The 16,371-nt window shown below is 35.8% G+C and overlaps 1 protein-coding gene and 1 pseudogene across 6 annotated transcripts in view; both read right to left on the reverse strand.

Moving 5' to 3' along the window:
* Positions 1-10,478: 10,478 nt before the first annotated feature.
* Positions 10,479-10,597, reverse strand: LOC118608965 (annotated as a pseudogene).
* A 1,017-nt stretch (positions 10,598-11,614) lies between these two features.
* Positions 11,615-16,371, reverse strand: part of NPNT (nephronectin) — a 79,957-nt gene continuing 75,200 nt past the window's right edge. For 4 of the 6 annotated variants that reach the window (XM_036227633.1, XM_036227634.1, XM_036227635.1 and 1 more), the window contains 2 exons: positions 15,747-16,003; positions 11,615-14,369 (listed from right to left, as the gene is read on the reverse strand). In XM_036227633.1, the coding sequence (XP_036083526.1) occupies positions 14,259-14,369; positions 15,747-16,003 (368 nt within the window). In that variant the 3' untranslated portion in view covers positions 11,615-14,258. The remainder of the gene's footprint in view (positions 14,370-15,746; positions 16,004-16,371) is intronic. The other 2 variants (XM_036227636.1, XM_036227638.1) reach the window with 2 other exon arrangements.

The raw sequence follows: 16,371 nt of genomic DNA on the forward strand, positions 1-16,371 counted from the left end.
CTCTTTAGAAATCATTAATTTAGATAAGGCTTTCTCACTACTGACATTTTAGGCCAGATAATTCTTTGTTACTTGGAGCTGTCCTGTGCCTTATTATAGGACATTTAGCAATGTATCTGGACCCTACCCACTTGATGCCATTAGCACCCGCACATTGTGACAACCAAGAATATATCTTCTAGGCAATACCAAATATCTTCTGAGGGTCAAAATTGCCCCTGGGTGGAAACCACTGCTTTAGATCATTCAACACAGCTGGAGAGACTATCTGCAAGCAGGTCGAGAACACCGGGCTGGGGGCTTGGTCTGGAAAACGAAGATATGCATCAAACAATGAAGCAGAGCCTACAGGGTAGTAGTCTATGCTCTTCTAAATTAAATTATGAGGGAAGGCTCGATTTTTAGCTTTTAATGAACCCAGAAAATCAACTTGGAACCAATCCTTGTAATTCCAAGTTACTTTCAGGTTTCTAAATCCTATAGTCCTAAACAACATTTCTACTAAATTACCCCAGTTCATGAATGTCCCCCTTTGTCTTCTGGAATGTAGGCTTCCTGGATCACTGCTTCACTTATATTTAAGAGTCTTCAATTATGACTTCCTTATTGATAAGGAAGGCCCTGCCATTTGTTAGACAAAGCAATGTTCTGTACCAAGTTAGCAAGTTTAAATATTCTATGCCCAAACTTTGTTTTTTTTCTTATTTGTGTCTTATAGGCAGCATATAGTTTAGTCTTGCTTTCTTATCCAATCTGACAAATCTCTTTGGTATTTAGACCATTTAAAAATGATATGATTAATGTTAGTTTTGGTTTTAATTTGTTCCTGCCAATTTGTTCTTCCATTTGTCTCATCTGTTTATTCTCTTTGTCCTCTTTTTTTTGCTATGTTACTTGAAAAATTTAAAACATTAAGATTAAAGGCACCTGGCAAAATTACTCACTTTGAAGTGAACAGTTCGGTGGCATTTACTACATTTCATATGCTGTGCAAACACAATCCCTATTTAGTTCCAAAACATTTGAATCACCCAATATAAACCCCTTATCCATAAAGCAGTTACTCTCCATTTCCCCTCTGGATATCACCAATTTACTTTCTGTTTCCATTCATTTATCTATTTTGGATATTTCATATAAATAGAGCAATATGATCTTTTGTGTCTGACTCCTTTCACTTAGCATAATGTTTGTGAAGTTCATCCACATAGTAACATGTAATAGAACTTTATTTCATTACGTGGCTGAATAATATTTCGTGTATGCATGTACCATAATTTGCTTATCTATTTATCTGTTAAGGGACATTGTTGCTTTCCCCACCCTTTGCCTCTTGTTAATAATGCTGCTATGATATTTGTGTACAAGTATTTATTTAAGGAGCTGTTTTTAATACTTGGGATATATACGTAGGGGTAGAATTTCTGGATCATAGAGTAACTGTATGTTTAACTTTTTTGAGACATTGCCAAACTGTTTTCCACAATAGCTGCACCATTTTGTATTCCCATTGGCAATATCCAATTTTTCTACATCCTCGTCAATACTTGCCACCTTCTATTTTCTTGATTATCACCATCTTAGTGGTATGGAGTAATACCACGTTGTGGTTTTAATTTGTACTACTCCAGTGAATTATTGTACTAATCATTTTTTACTAACCAATAAACACACACAAAGTGTTTATTGACCATTTTTTGAGAAATGTCTAATCAAATCCTTTACTCATTTTTTATTTGGTTTTGCCTTATTGAATCGTAAAAGTTCTAGATATTAAACCCTTATGAGATATGCAGTTTACGTATATTTCTCCTATGGATTATTTTTATACTCTTGATTGTACTTTGCACAAAATGTTTTAATTTTCATGAATTCATTTTACCTATTGTTGGTTGTTGTTGACGATGATGTTACTCATGCCTTTGGTGTCATAGCTAAGAATCCATTGCTAAATTTAAAGGTTACGAAAATTTACTTGAATGTATTCTTCTCCAAGTTTTATAGTTTTAGCTTTTAGTTCCGGTTATTCATCAATTTTGAGTTAATTTTTTACATGGTGTAAGGTGTGGGTCCAACCTCAGTCTTTTGCATGTAGTTGTCCCAGCACCAGTTGTCGAAGAGGCTATCTCATTTACCCATTGAGTGGTCTTGAAACCTGGTCAAAAGAAATTCACCATGTGTATAAGTTTATTTCTGGACTCTTGGTTTTATTCCATTGGTCCATATGTCTCTCTTTATGCCAGTATCACACCGTTTTGATTATTGTAGCAAGTTTTGTGAATCCCCTTACTTTGTTCTTCTTGTTCAAGATTATTTTGCCTATTTGAGACTCCTCGAAATTTCGTATCAATTTGAGCATTGGTGTTCCAATTTCTTCATAAAAGGTCATTGAAATTAATAGGATTTGCACTGAATACATAGATCACTTTTGTATTGAGATCTTAACAATATTATGTCTTCTAATCCTTTAACACAGGAATGTCTTTCCATTTATTTAGGTCTTCTTAACATTTGTGCAGGAATGTTTTGCAGTTTCCAATATACAAGTTGTTCATCTCCTTGGTTAAATGTATTCTTCCTTTGTTCTTTTGGATGCTATTGTAAATGAAATTGTTTTCATCTTATTGTTCATTCTTGGTACAAAGAAAACAACTGAGTTTTTATGCTGAGGTATAATTGAGATATGACATTATATTCATTTCAGGTGTACTACCTGATTTGATATTTGTATATATTGCAAAGTGATTACCACAGTAAATATAGTTAATATCCATTACCATACATAGTTACAAATTTTTTTTCTAAGAATGTTTAAGCTCTATTCTCCTAGCAACATTTGAATATGCAACATACTATTAACTATGATCACCATGCTGTATATTTACATCCCATGACTTATTTCATAATTGGAAGTTTGTACCTTTTGACACTCTTCACACATTCTGTGCATTCTCCTCTACCTCTGGCAACCACCTATCTGTTCTCTGTATACATGAGCATGGGCTGTTGTTTTTTTTTCTGTTTTAGATTGCACATAAGTGAGATCATTTGGTATCTATTTTTCTGTTTGACTAATTTCACTTAACATAATGCCCTCAAGATCCATCCATTTTGTCACAAATGACATATTTTCATTTGTATGGCTGAGTAACATTCCATTGTGCATGTATATACCACACTTTCTTCATTCATCAATGTGCCCTCGGGTTGTTTCCATATCTTGGCTATTGTAAATAATTTTCCCATGAATGTGGGGCTGCAGATATCTTCTCAGGTTAGTGTTTTCATTTTCTTCAGATAAATACCCAGAAATTAAATTGCTGGATCATATGGTAGTTTCATTTTTAAAAAGTGTTTTTGAATTATAATTGACATACAATATTGTATTAGTTCCAGGTGTACAACATATTGATTAGACATTATCACTCCAATAAGTCTAGTACCCACAGGACCATAGTTATTAAAATACTTTTGACTATTGTCTCTATGCTGTACTTACATACCCATTGCTATTTTTATAACTGGCAATTTGTACTTCTTAATTCTTTTCGTGTTTTTTACCCTTCCCCTCAAACTTCCTCTCATCTGGTGACCATCAATTTGTTCTATTTATAAGTTTGTTTCTATTTTGTTTGTTCATTTATTTTGCTTTTTAGGTTCCCAATATAAGTGAAATTATTTGGTATTTGTCTTTTTCTGACTTACTTCACTGAGCATAATGCCCTCTAGGTTTATCTATGTTGTTGCAAATGAGAAGATTTTATTTTAATTTTTTTTATGGCTGAGTAATAGTCCACTGTATATGTACCACATCTCCTTCATCCATTCATATATTGATGGGCACTTAAGTGGCTTTCATATGTTGGCTATTGTAAATACTGCTGCAGTGAACATAGGGGTGCATATATCTTTTCAAATTAGTATTTTAAATTTTTTTGGATAAATACCCAGAAGTAGAATTGCTGGGTCAGATGGTAGTTCTATTTTTAATTTTTTCTGGAACCTCCATACTGTTTTCCATAATGAGTGCACCAATTTACTCCCAACAGCACATGAGAGTTCCCTTTGCAACACATCTTTGCCAGCATTTGCCGTTTGTTGATTTGTTGATAATAGCCATTCTGACAAGTGAGAAGTGATATCTTGTTTTAATGTACATTTTTCTGATAATTAGTGATGTTGACCATCTTTGCATATGTCTGTTGCATCTCAATGTCCTCTTTGGAAAAATGTCCATTTATATCCTCTGCCCATTTTTAATCAGATTCTTTTTTTAGTGTTAAGGTGTATGAGTTCCCTATGTATTTTGAACATTAATCCCTTATTGGATATATCATTGGAAAATATCCTCTCCCATTTTTCCTTTTGTTGATGGTTTCCTTTGCTGTGAAAAACTTTTTAGTTTGATGTAGTCCAATTCTTTTTTTATTTCCTTTGCCCAAAGAGACATGTCCAAAAAAAAATATTAATAAGAGCAATGTCAGAGAGTTTAATGCCTGTGTTTTCTTCTAGTAGTCTATGGTTTTGGATCTTATATTTGTTTTTAATCCATTTAAGTTTATTTCTGTATATGGTATAAAAAAGCAGTCTTTTTTTTTTTTTTTTGCATGTGTCTGTCCAGTTTTCCCTATACTGCTTATTGAAAACAGGATCTTTACCCCATTGTATATTCTTGCCTGTTTTATCATATATTAATTGATCATATAGCTGCAGGTTTATTTTCTGGCTCTCTATTCCATTGATCTGTGTGTCTGTTTTTATGCCAAGACCGTGCCGTTTCATTACCATAGCCTGTAACATAGTTTGATATCAGGTGACACCTCCCTCTAACTTTGTTCTCCTTTCTCAAGATTCGCTTAGCTATTCAGGATCTTTCGTAGTGCTATATAAATTTTAGGATTATTTGTTCAAGTTCTGTGGAAAATGCCATTGGTATTTTGATAGGGATGGCACTGAATCTATAGATTGCTTTGGGTAGTATGGACATTTTAACGATTTTTCCTGTGCATGAGCACAGTACATGCTTCCATTTCTTTGTATCTTTTTCAATTTCTTCAATGTCTTATAATTTTCCAAGTACAGGTCTTTGTACCTCCATGGTTCAATTTATTTATTTATTTATTTATTTATTTATTTATGCGATTGTGAATGGGATTTTTAAAAAATTTTTCTGACATTTCTGTATTCTGTAAAAATACAACTGATTTCTGAATACTAATTTTGTGTCTTTACTGAATTTGTTTATTGTAGTAGTTTTTTTATAAAATCTTTAGGGTTCTCTCTATATAATATCATGTCATCTACAAATAATGACAGTTTTACTTCTTCCTTTTCAATTCAGATGCCTAATTTTCTCATCTAATTGCTGTGGCTAGGGCTTTCAATACTATGTTAAATAAAAGTGATGAAAGTGGACAAACATCCTTGTCTTGTTCCTGATATTAAAAAAAAACTTTCAGATTTTCACCATTGCGTATGTTGTTATCTGTGAATTTGTCATATGTGGCCTTTATTATGTTGAGGAGTGTTCCCTCTTACCCCACTTTGCTGAGAATTTTTAATCAAATGGATGCTGGATTTTGTCAAATGCCTTTTCTGCATCTGCTGGTATGATCGGATGATTTTTATCTTTTGCTTTGTTTATGCAGTGTATCATATTAATTGATTAGCAGATATTGAACCAATTTCACATACCAGGAATAAATCCCAGTTGATCTTTTTAATGTATTACTGAATTTTGTTGGCCTAGATTTTATTGGGGATTTTTGCATCTATGTTCTTCAGGGGTGTGGTCCTATAATTTTCTTTATTTGTATGTCTTTGGGGGGGGAGGGTTGGGATCAGGGGTAATGCTGGCCTCAGAGAATGAGTTTGGGAGACTTCCTTTCTCTTCAATTTTTTTTTTTTTGGAATAGTTCCAGAAGTATAGATATTAATTCTTCTTTAAATGTTTGATCAATTCATCTGTGAAGCCATCTAGCACAGGCCTTGTTTGTTGGGAATGTTTTTTATTACTAAGTTGATTTCATTAGCAGTTATCAGTCTGTTCAGATTTCATTTCTACCTGATTCAGGCTTGGATGATTGTATGTTTCTAGAAATTTATCCATTTCTTTCAGTTTGTCCAATTCATTGACATGTAAGTATTCATAGTATTTTCTTACAAGCCTTTGTATTTCTGTGCTATTGGTTATCACTTCTCTTTCATTTCTGATTTTATCTGGGCCCTCTCTCTTTTTATTCTTGATGAGCCCAGCTAAGGGTTTATCAGTTCTGTTTATCTTTTCAAAGAACTAGCTCTTGGTTTCATTGATATTTTCTATTTTTTTAAAGTCTTTTATTTTTGTTCTGATCTTTATTATTACCTTTCTTCTCCTCACTTTGGATTTTTCTATTTCCTTTAGCTGTAAGTTTAGATTGTTTATTTGAAATTTTTCTTGCTTGTTGAAATAGGCTTGTATTGTTATGAATTTCCCTCTTAAAACTACTTTGGCTATGTCCCATAGATTTTGGGTCATCATGTTTTTATTTTCATTTATCTCAAGGTATCTTATGATTTCCTCCTTGATCTCGCTGTTAACCCATTCATTGTTTATTATTTAGCCTTGTGTTTCTGTGTTTTTCAGTTTTCTTATAATTGATTTCTGGTTCCAAATCATTGTGGTCAGAAAAGCTACTTGATAGAAATTCAATCTTAAATTTATTGGGACTTGTTTTGTAGCCTAATATGTGATCTGTCTTAGAAAATGATCCACGTATACTTAAAGAATAGATATTCTGCTGCTTTTGAGTAAATGTTTCAAAAATATTAATTAAGTCCACTTGTCTACTGTCATTTAATGCCACTGTTTCCTTGTTAATCTTCCGTCTGGATAATCTATCCATCGAAGTCAGTGGGGTATTAAAGTTCCCTATTATTGTTATATTATTATCAATCTCTCTGATTATGTCTGTCAATATTTTCTTTATATATTTAGGTTCTCCAACATTAAGTGTATAAATGTTTACAAGAGTTATAGCTTCTTGTTAAATTGATCCCTTTATCATTATAAAATGCTCTTCTTTGTCTTCTGTTATGGCTTTATTTTAAAGTCTATTTTGTCTGACATAAATATTGCTACCCTAGCTATTTTTTTTTCCATTTCCCTTGGCATGAAATATCTTTTCTATCCCTTTAATTTCAGTCTATGTGTGTCTTTTGATCTGAACTGGGTCTCCTATAGGCAGCATATGAATGGGTCTTGTTTTTTTATCCACTGAGCCACCCTATGTCTTTTGATTGGACCATTTAGTCTATTTTTATTTAAAGTAGTTATTGATAAGTATGTAGTTATCGCCATTTTATTTTCTGAATTTTTTTGTAGTTTTTCTCCTTTGTTTTCTTTTTTCACAAAAAATTATAAATTTTATTAAGTTGTAATACCAAAAACATAAAATTGAAAAATGGCATATTTCTATTAACTTCTTTACTAAATCAACTTTTAATTTCATAGTCTGTCCTTGGTAATACCATGCAAAATTTTATGATTCTGTTATATTTGGGAAACCTCAGTTAGAAAGAGGTCCTCCCAACTAAATCAGTTTCAAGTACCAGTATCCCTTTCTTATTCTGCTGGTCTCATCTCTTGAAAATTGATGACTTTGTACAGTGTTGTGTGTGAATTTCTTTCTCTTTATTTCTTGTACATCTTTATAGGTTTTTGGTTACCATGTGCTTTATATATATCTATCTAAGTTTATAGCAGTCTATTTTAAGTTGGTTACTTACGTTCAAAAACATCCTAAAATCATTCTTTTCACTCCGATCTTTGTCTTTGTCATTTTTACTTCTTATATGTTGTGTGTATCCCTTAGTTTAGTGTTGTAATTACACACGATCTTCCTAGTTTTGCCTTTTGATGTTTTTACTAGCTTTACAATTAGTTGATCCACTGCCCTTAATGCTTGCCATTGTCGGTGAGATTTTCTTTCCTGTATAATTTTATTGATTTTTTTATTTTCTACTTAAAGAAGTACCTTTACCATTTTTTATTATTATTATTTTTTTATAATATCGGTTTACTGATGATGAACTCCTTTAGCTTTTTCTTGTCTGGAAAACTATCACTCCTTCAACTAGGTAGAGTAATCTTCATTGTAGATTTTTCCTTTCATCCCTTCTGGCCTTCAAAGTTTCTATTGAAAAATCAGAAGACAGTCTTATGGGAGTTCCCTTGTGTGCAACTATCTGCTTTTCTTCTTGCTACTTTTAAGATTCTCTTTCTCTTTAACCTTTGGCATTTTCATTATGTGTCTGAGTGTAGGCCTCTTTGGGTTAATCTTGTTTGGGATGCTCTATGCTTCCTAGACTTCTATGTTTATTTCCTTCACCAGGTTAGGAAAGTTTTCAGTCATTATTTCTTGAAACAGGTTCAATTCTTTTCTCTCTTCTTCTCCTCCTGGGACCCCTATGATGTAAATGTTGTACTTGATGTTGTCTCTCCCAGAGGTTCCTTAAACTATCCTCATTTTTCTTATCCTTTGTTCTTTTTGCTGCTCGATTGGGTGTTTTCTGCTACCTTGTCTTCAGATAGCTCAGTCCTCTGCTTCATCTAACCTGATGCCGATACTCTTTAGTGCATTCTTCATTTCAGTTATTGTATTTTTTAGTTCTGATTGGCTCTTGTTTTCTAACTTCTTTTTGTATTTCCTATCCCTTGTCGAAATTCTCACTGAGTTCTTTTATTCTAATTCCGAGTTCACTGAGTATCCTTATAACCAGTGTTTTATACTCTGTATCTGGTAGTTTGCTTGTCTCCATTTTCTTTAGTTCTTCTTATGGGGTTTTGTCCTGTTCTTTTGACTGACACACGTTTATTTGTGTCCTCATTTTGGCTGACAGCCTGTGTTTGCTTCTATGTATTAGGTAGATCTGCTACATCTCCTGATCTTGACAAAGTGGACTTAAGTAATTTGTGTCCTCATTTTGGCTGACAGCCTGTGTTTGCTTCTATGTATTAGGTAGATCTGCTACATCTCCTGATCTTGACAAAGTGGACTTAAGTAGGAAATGTTCTGTGGAGCCCCTTGGTCACCTGGGTCAGTTGTTACCTGTGTGGCTCATGTGTACCCTTCTTTATAATTAAGCCTCAACATCTGACACATCAATGAGTGTGTTTGACCCTCGGGCTGACTGGCTGTGAAGGCTGGTAACAGCTATCGCAGAAGAGCTGTTGGGGGCTTACCACGTTGAGCAGGAGTTGCTTTAGCAGGACTCTGGTGCTGGCTCAGGCTACCCTTCAGGTATTTTGGTTGTGGAGATAGTTCAGTGGGCTCCAGTGTTATTTGAGGCCAACCACTGGATGTGTTGGGTCTGGAGCCTTTTGAGAGGGGCTCCAGTGCTGGCCAGTGTCAGCTGCCACTTGTGCTGTATTTGGGGCCGCTTGGGAGCAGTTGGTTTGCTGCTTGTGCTGGGCTTGAGGGTGCTTGGGAGAGGCTATGCTGTGAACCAAGGTCATCTGTCACTTGTGCCAGGCTTTGGATTTTTTTAATGGGTACTTGGGTACTGCGATGTGCCCTGAGGCTAGCTACCACTTGTGTCAGACATGTGGTTGCTTAGTTAGAACTACATACCAAGCTAAAGCTGGCCTCCACTTAAGACTTAGGGCCACCTGGTGGGAGTCACAATGCTAGTCGACACTGGTAGCTGCTTGTGCTGGGCTTGGCATCACTTGGTAGGAACTACAACATATTCCAAGGTTGGCCGCAACTTGTGTAGGGTTTATGGACCTTAGAGAGAGTCTGTAGCATGATCTGAAGGGTGCTGCCATTTGTGTTGGATTTGCAGACTTTTGAGAAAGTCTGCAGCACAGGCTGAGGGCAGCCACCGCTCATGTGAGGTTTGCAGATCACTCACTACAAGGGGCTGAACAGTGTAAGCCAGGTTGACGGAGAGCACATTTTGGCACCTACCTGCACCAGCTGGCTGGATGTTATGAGAGCTCCACAATGGAACAGTGGCACTGCTTCTGTCCCCAGAGAGTTTCCCTGACCCCCACCCTTTCAGCTCTCGTCCTGAAGTTAGTCAATTTAGTTCCTGTATGTCCCTGGCACTTTTGCAGCTATCCCGTGCTAGAGCTTAGAGTGAGTAAATTTGTGAGTTTGTGTGCTGGCACTTTAAGAGCAGCACCTTGGTCTTCAATAGCCCTTTGTCTCTCAGACACAATCCCCAATGGTTTTTATAGCCAGATGTATGGAGATTCCTCTTCCTGCCACTGGTGCCCTGAGCTGAGGAGCTCATTGTGGGGCTGTGACCCCTCACTCTTCAGCGGGGACCTCTGCAGCCAAGATATCCCCCTTTAATTGTCACATCATGGGTGTGGGGCCTGCTCATTCTGCATTTGTTCTACCAGTCTTTTTTTTTTTTTACGTGCAGCAACCCTTGGTTAACCTCACAGATTGCAAGGACCTTGTCAGCTTACGATCCCTTATTTTTTTTTACACTTATAGCACCTGGTCTTCCTGGGCGGTCTCCTATCCAAGTACTAACCAGGCCCGACCCTGCTTAGCTTCCAAGATCAGAGGGGATTGGGCTTGTTCAGGGTAGCATGGCCATAGAGCTGTTCTACCAGTCTTGATGTGACTTCTTTATATCCTTAGTTATAGGACTTCTGTTAGTCTTGAGGAGTTTTTCAGTGATGGCAGTTCTATAATTTAGTTGTAATTTTGGTGTGATTATGGGAGGCATGGAATCTATCACACTTTCAAAGCTTTCAAGATAACACATACCAGAATAGCAATTTTGCATTTACTTGCATGGCTTTGGTAAATGCCCATCTTCCTCTCTAGATTGAAACCCAACAAAAGGAAATCTGCTTTCTCTTGTGTCCCAGAGCCACACATACAGTAGGTACTCTAAAATCTATCGAAGAAATCGGTGAACTGGACATGGAATCTCTTACCTATCTGTTTCCTCCAACCCCCAACCTCAAATAGGTTTCAAGAGGTTTAATTTCTTAACTTACTCAGAAAATTTGAGCTTGATCAGATTTCCTAGGGATAATTAAGAAGGATCTCTGAGATAAGAGAATATCTTTAAGATAAGGAAACTTTTTTTTACCTTTGGCTTAAAGTATGTATTTAAAACCTCAGTCTCCCAGCTGCTAAGAGTTTCCTGAGTAGTGAAAAAGAAGGCAGTAAGCATATTCTCTAGAATTTTGTAGGAAGACTAATTTTTAATCTTGCATTTCATTAATTTTTTCTTTATAGTTTTCTCTATTAGGAAAGGTTATTGGAATATGTGTAAAATGTCACAAATTAACAAAATCAACACTAGTAAAAAAGTCTTTTCATTTATATTTTAAATGCATTTGTATATTTACTTATGGTTTATCCTGCCTTTTAATAAAAGGATTTGAGGCAAATATTTACAACTGAAGTATAAGAAAACTAAAGTAATTTGCTAAGGTATATGGGTTATATGATTTGGTCCTTTCTCTTTGCATTCTGATGAAAAGTATTTCATATTTTATAACCTAAAAAGCATAATAATTTGGGCAATATCTTTGTCCTCTATCATTCGATCAGTAAATAGTCTGCCAATTAAAAACTCAAAACAAGAAGAAACAGACAATTGGTATTATTAACAGTGTTTTTATTTACAAAGAATTATTTTTATTTGGCTGTTTGGAAAACCACTAACATTTTTCACTTTAGAAAACATTAAATTATAAACAAGATGTTATACAGTACTTTGGATAACTTCTTCCATCAGTTTAGTGCAATGTATTATTGGCACCTAAAAGTGAAAATTTCAATTATCTTCCCCTTTCATTTCAATTGTGCAGTTTATATGACCAAAAAGGAAATGAATCATTAAAAGGGGCTCTAAGGCCATATTTTCTGGCCCCAATTCAAAGGCTCACTCATTTATACTTCCCTTCCTGCCCTGCCTCCACCAAGTTAAATAACAAAAGATACACTATTGCACTTGTTCAAAAAAAATCACCATTTTGTAGAGCTTGGGATATTCAATTGATCAGTGAAACTGAAGTGTACCAATTAGGTGAAGTTAAAGGCCTGGCAGTTAGTTGTGTTGGACGTGGTGCTCTTTATCAGTAGCCAAGTCAAGTCCTCACATGCACTGCCGTGGGAATGCATCAGATAAAAATCTCTGTAAACGGTGTTCTTTCCTATGGTCTCTTTAAAAATCTGAAATATCCATTGAGCAAGTAAAAGGGTTATATCTTTATCACAGAAAAAAAAAAATAAAACAAACAAAAAAAACTCTACCACATTAGGACACTGGGATACTAAAACATTTGTCCATTTTACTCTTTTTTGGAATATGTGTGTGTGTGTGTGTGTTTACTTTTTGTTTTAATACTGCTAAGTTTGCCATAAAATGGGAGACATTTTTAGTGAGCCCAGCATTTGGTGGATTTTTCCCCTTTTTATTCCTCATTTCCATTAGGAGCTGAAGAGGGAAATGCCTAAATTAGACACTTGCCTTGTCCAAATTACTTAGTTCTGGAAATCTTAATTACATAGTGATACAGAAAACATCTTTTGGGAGATTCTGTAATCTGTTACTCTACCTTGAGGTAAGAACATCTTTAACCACCCTAAAGAGACAAATTTTTATCTAATTTTTAAAAATCCTCAAAAAAAGAAAAAGTGTCATACTTCTTTATCAGCGATTCTACTTTAACAACCGTCCCAGCCAGGAAATGTTCCCTCATGCTCCAGTTCAAGCTCATTTCCTCTCATTCTATTCTTAGTGTGTGTGGAGAACAGCTGGTCACCATCCTTTCTGTACCAAACCCTTCATATACTTGAAAACCAGCAATGGTTTGCCCTTCAATCTTCTCTTCTCCAGGCTGAATAATACCAGTTCCTTTAATTTTTCATCATAGATCTTTTTTTTTCCAACCCTTTAATCATCTTTGTGATTCCTGGCAAAAACAGCAGAAAATATTTGAGTTACTTAATCAGAAATGAGGGAATGCCTCAGTAGCATTTTTTCATATAAAGTTAAAATATGCAGGGAGGGAATATGTTAGTTGAGGGTTCTTAGATCTTAGTATTCTAATCTTGTCCTATTTTCCTAGTATGTGAGTCCTATTCTAACACTTTCAATGCCTTAAAACATGGGACTTGTTTGCAATCCCATCCTGACATGACAGCACATGAGTTATGAGTTAGACCTGCCTAAATTTATACTGCTTTAAAAATTAGCATGAAAATCTATTCCAATGGACTCCCCAATGCTTCCCACCCTGCTTTCATAAACAAAATCTTTCTTCTGAAACAACCAGACCTTTTACAAAGCTTTTTACAAATTACTATGGAGACCATATTATGGTGAGAGCTGTTGGTTTTAGAGTATAACCAGAAACAGTAAGGGTTTTATATGTTAACTGCAGTTTCTTGTCTACCTGAATGGTTTACTATCCTTTACAGGGATCAAACTCAAGGTCATTAAAAAATTCATTCCTCCACTGCAATGTGACACCTTTTCCAAATTTCTCTTGCTACCAATATAACGTCATGGAACTGGATAACGTTTCACTATGTATTTTTAATTCGAGGGATCACAAGCTGCCTTTTCTCTTGCAACTAGAGTCTGTAAATATTAGGAACACGCAACTACTTAATATCAATAGCACATTTACACAAATACAATACTACTAACGAGGAATTACGTGCTCACTCTACGTAATTGTCTTTAAAGGAAAAATACAGAAAACAAGAATAAATGCATCTTGATATGTTATATACCCTTCTTTTTTAAAGTGAATGGCAGTAAAAGAGTTGGGATCAGTCCAGAACTAATAGCGAAGAGGAGAAACCAATTTCACAAGCACATTGTACAACACACCTTAAGGAAAGTCAATACTACTCATGGTACAATACTGAACAGAAAACAGAATGGCCATGTGCATGGATTTCTTTTGAAAAAGTCTTCCGTAATTTGCTACAAGGAACACCTTGTAACCAGGATGAAGGCTAGCATAGGCCATATAGTCAAAGGCCTTCCTAAGAGACACAGGATTGAAAGTAATACCCAAAGATGGCTTGCATGTGTCTACAGATGCCCCTTCTATTTCAAGGAGAGTGTCACTGTTCATTGGGATTGCACAAAAGCAGGCCAGCAAGGTGTGGGTCGACAAGCCGACTTTCTCTTGACCCACTGACCAGCTCTTCTCCTAGGCCTGATAAAGGGAGAAGTCAGGAGGTGAAGATTAGAAAAAGAAGAGGAAGCAACATGGGAGTTCACTGCTAGTTGTGGAGTTGCTGGCGTTCTTCAGAGCAGCGGCCTTTTTTCAAGATCACATCATCCAATCCAATCTCCCCAGTGTGACCACGCTTTTTTTCACCTTTGAAGATGACCTAGGGAGAGACCGCACACACCAATCAAGCCTCCTCTGCCCTTTCCAGTGCCTGCTCATTTAGCAAAATAAAGGCAAACGCCCCCCAAAACTAAATAGTAAACTCAACAGAAGAGTAGAATAGTGTCCCCTGAGGCTTTCCTTCTGTAAAAACTTAAATTTCCAGTAAACTGTTAATCAGACCACATTTCTCAGAATCAGTTACTCTTTAAAAAGCCATTCTAAACTCTAGTCTACATCATTTTAGAAATACTTATGGACAGTTTTGTCAAAGATTACCAAGGTCAGAAGTAGAAAGAGTGCAATGGAATGAATATAAAGGTACAGAAGTTGAGAGCCAAAAATCTGAAAGATCACAATCATGCAGCTTGTCTTATGTTTTCTGCTTTTTCCATGGGGTTCACAGAGCTTGTTACAAAATGGAATAGAATCAAATGCCATAATCCCATCACAGTGTGTTGCTTATGTAAAGACCAAAAACTTCCACTATTCTTGTATTTTATAGAGCATCTTTGCTCCTTTTAAAAACAGAAGAAACCTTTCTATGCTGTGATTTGAAATGATCTATTATCTTGTTTTATTTCTCTAAAAATATGTGTTAAACATTTTTTAAAAGGTCAGAGTAAAATAAAATTCAAAACTGATAAAAGCTGTATTGAATCCTTTTTTAAAATAGTTTCTAGAAACTATACCCATAGGCATAGATACAGAATCTCCTAATAGCAAGTTTTACAAGCATCAACATAAAGGCACTTTTTTCCAAGTTCATTATTTTTGTGAGATGTTATAGATCATTTTTTTTTTTGCTACCTATGACTTGATTACTTAAGATAAAATTTATATATTTAATCAAAGCTTTCCATATCCTGTCCTGAATAGAATGGTATTTTCCAAACATTGTTCTGGGTTCCCACCCAAGGCTGCTAAGGCAAAAGGAAAAAAATAGATTTTAAAGAAACTTAAAAAAAAAAAAAAAAGAGCACTTTAGGGTAACTCATGGTGGTCAAAGTTTAAAGTATAAGGAATAAAAGGAAAAGCAGGAACAATTAGCTTATCACCCCTGACCTCTGAAGTTTCTCTTCATTAACTTTTTTACTCTTCAATTCCTAATTCTTTTTTTTATTTTTTCACTAAAAATAGTGGATCTACCCCAGGATGGAGAGAGTGGTGGTGATCACAAGTCGTAATGAAGAATGCATGAAGAAGCAAAAAGTGATTACAGAAATAGGCAAGGAATGGCGTTGTCATGCCCAGAAAAAAACGCGAACCTTGTCGAAGCCTCAGTTAATGAAGAGACCACGTCTTCTTCCATTCAGACCCCAGAGTTCTCCTGTGAAAGGAAACCCCCCAGGTCGGCATCCTTTGTGGTTCTACTTACACTCTTGATGTCAGCCCCTCGCAGGGTGATCTGTGTCTGCCTCCAGCCATGGCCACCGTTTCTTCCCCACAGGGCTGCTCCTTGGGCACCGTGTTTTCTCAGAAACACCTGGAGTGTGCTAGAGTGCAGCCCAGTCACCTTGTGCCTAAACGACAGGCACAGGTCCCCTGAATGCATGAGGTGGCCAAGAGGTAGCACCAAGCGAGCAGCTTTTCCCCCTGGGCCCTTGGCTGCTGAGACTGTCAGGTATTGTCCGCCTGCAAGGGGAAAAGCAGGGCTGTGTATGTGCCGACATCCCTTTCCAGCACAAACAGTACGGATAGGAGTTTTACCTTTTTTTCGTTTTGTTTGTTTTAATAAAATTCAAACTGTGACAGTCATTTGTAAAGAATTCCAGATTTTTGAAAGAGAAAAATATGATGTAATTCTATGCCTGTCTTAAATTCCATGGTTTTGTTGAAAATACTCACTCTACTCATGGGGAGTATATATTATGCCAAAAATATGGTAATTAGTAATCCTGACACTATGAATATTTCCAGTGGAATATGATCAGACACACATAGGCATGCACAAACATATACACATTCACCACCCCAAGTTGGCTGGTTTGCTGGTTGACTTT

Source organism: Rousettus aegyptiacus, unplaced genomic scaffold, assembly GCF_014176215.1.
Source record: "Rousettus aegyptiacus isolate mRouAeg1 unplaced genomic scaffold, mRouAeg1.p scaffold_m13_p_10, whole genome shotgun sequence".
NCBI lineage: Eukaryota > Metazoa > Chordata > Mammalia > Chiroptera > Pteropodidae > Rousettus > Rousettus aegyptiacus.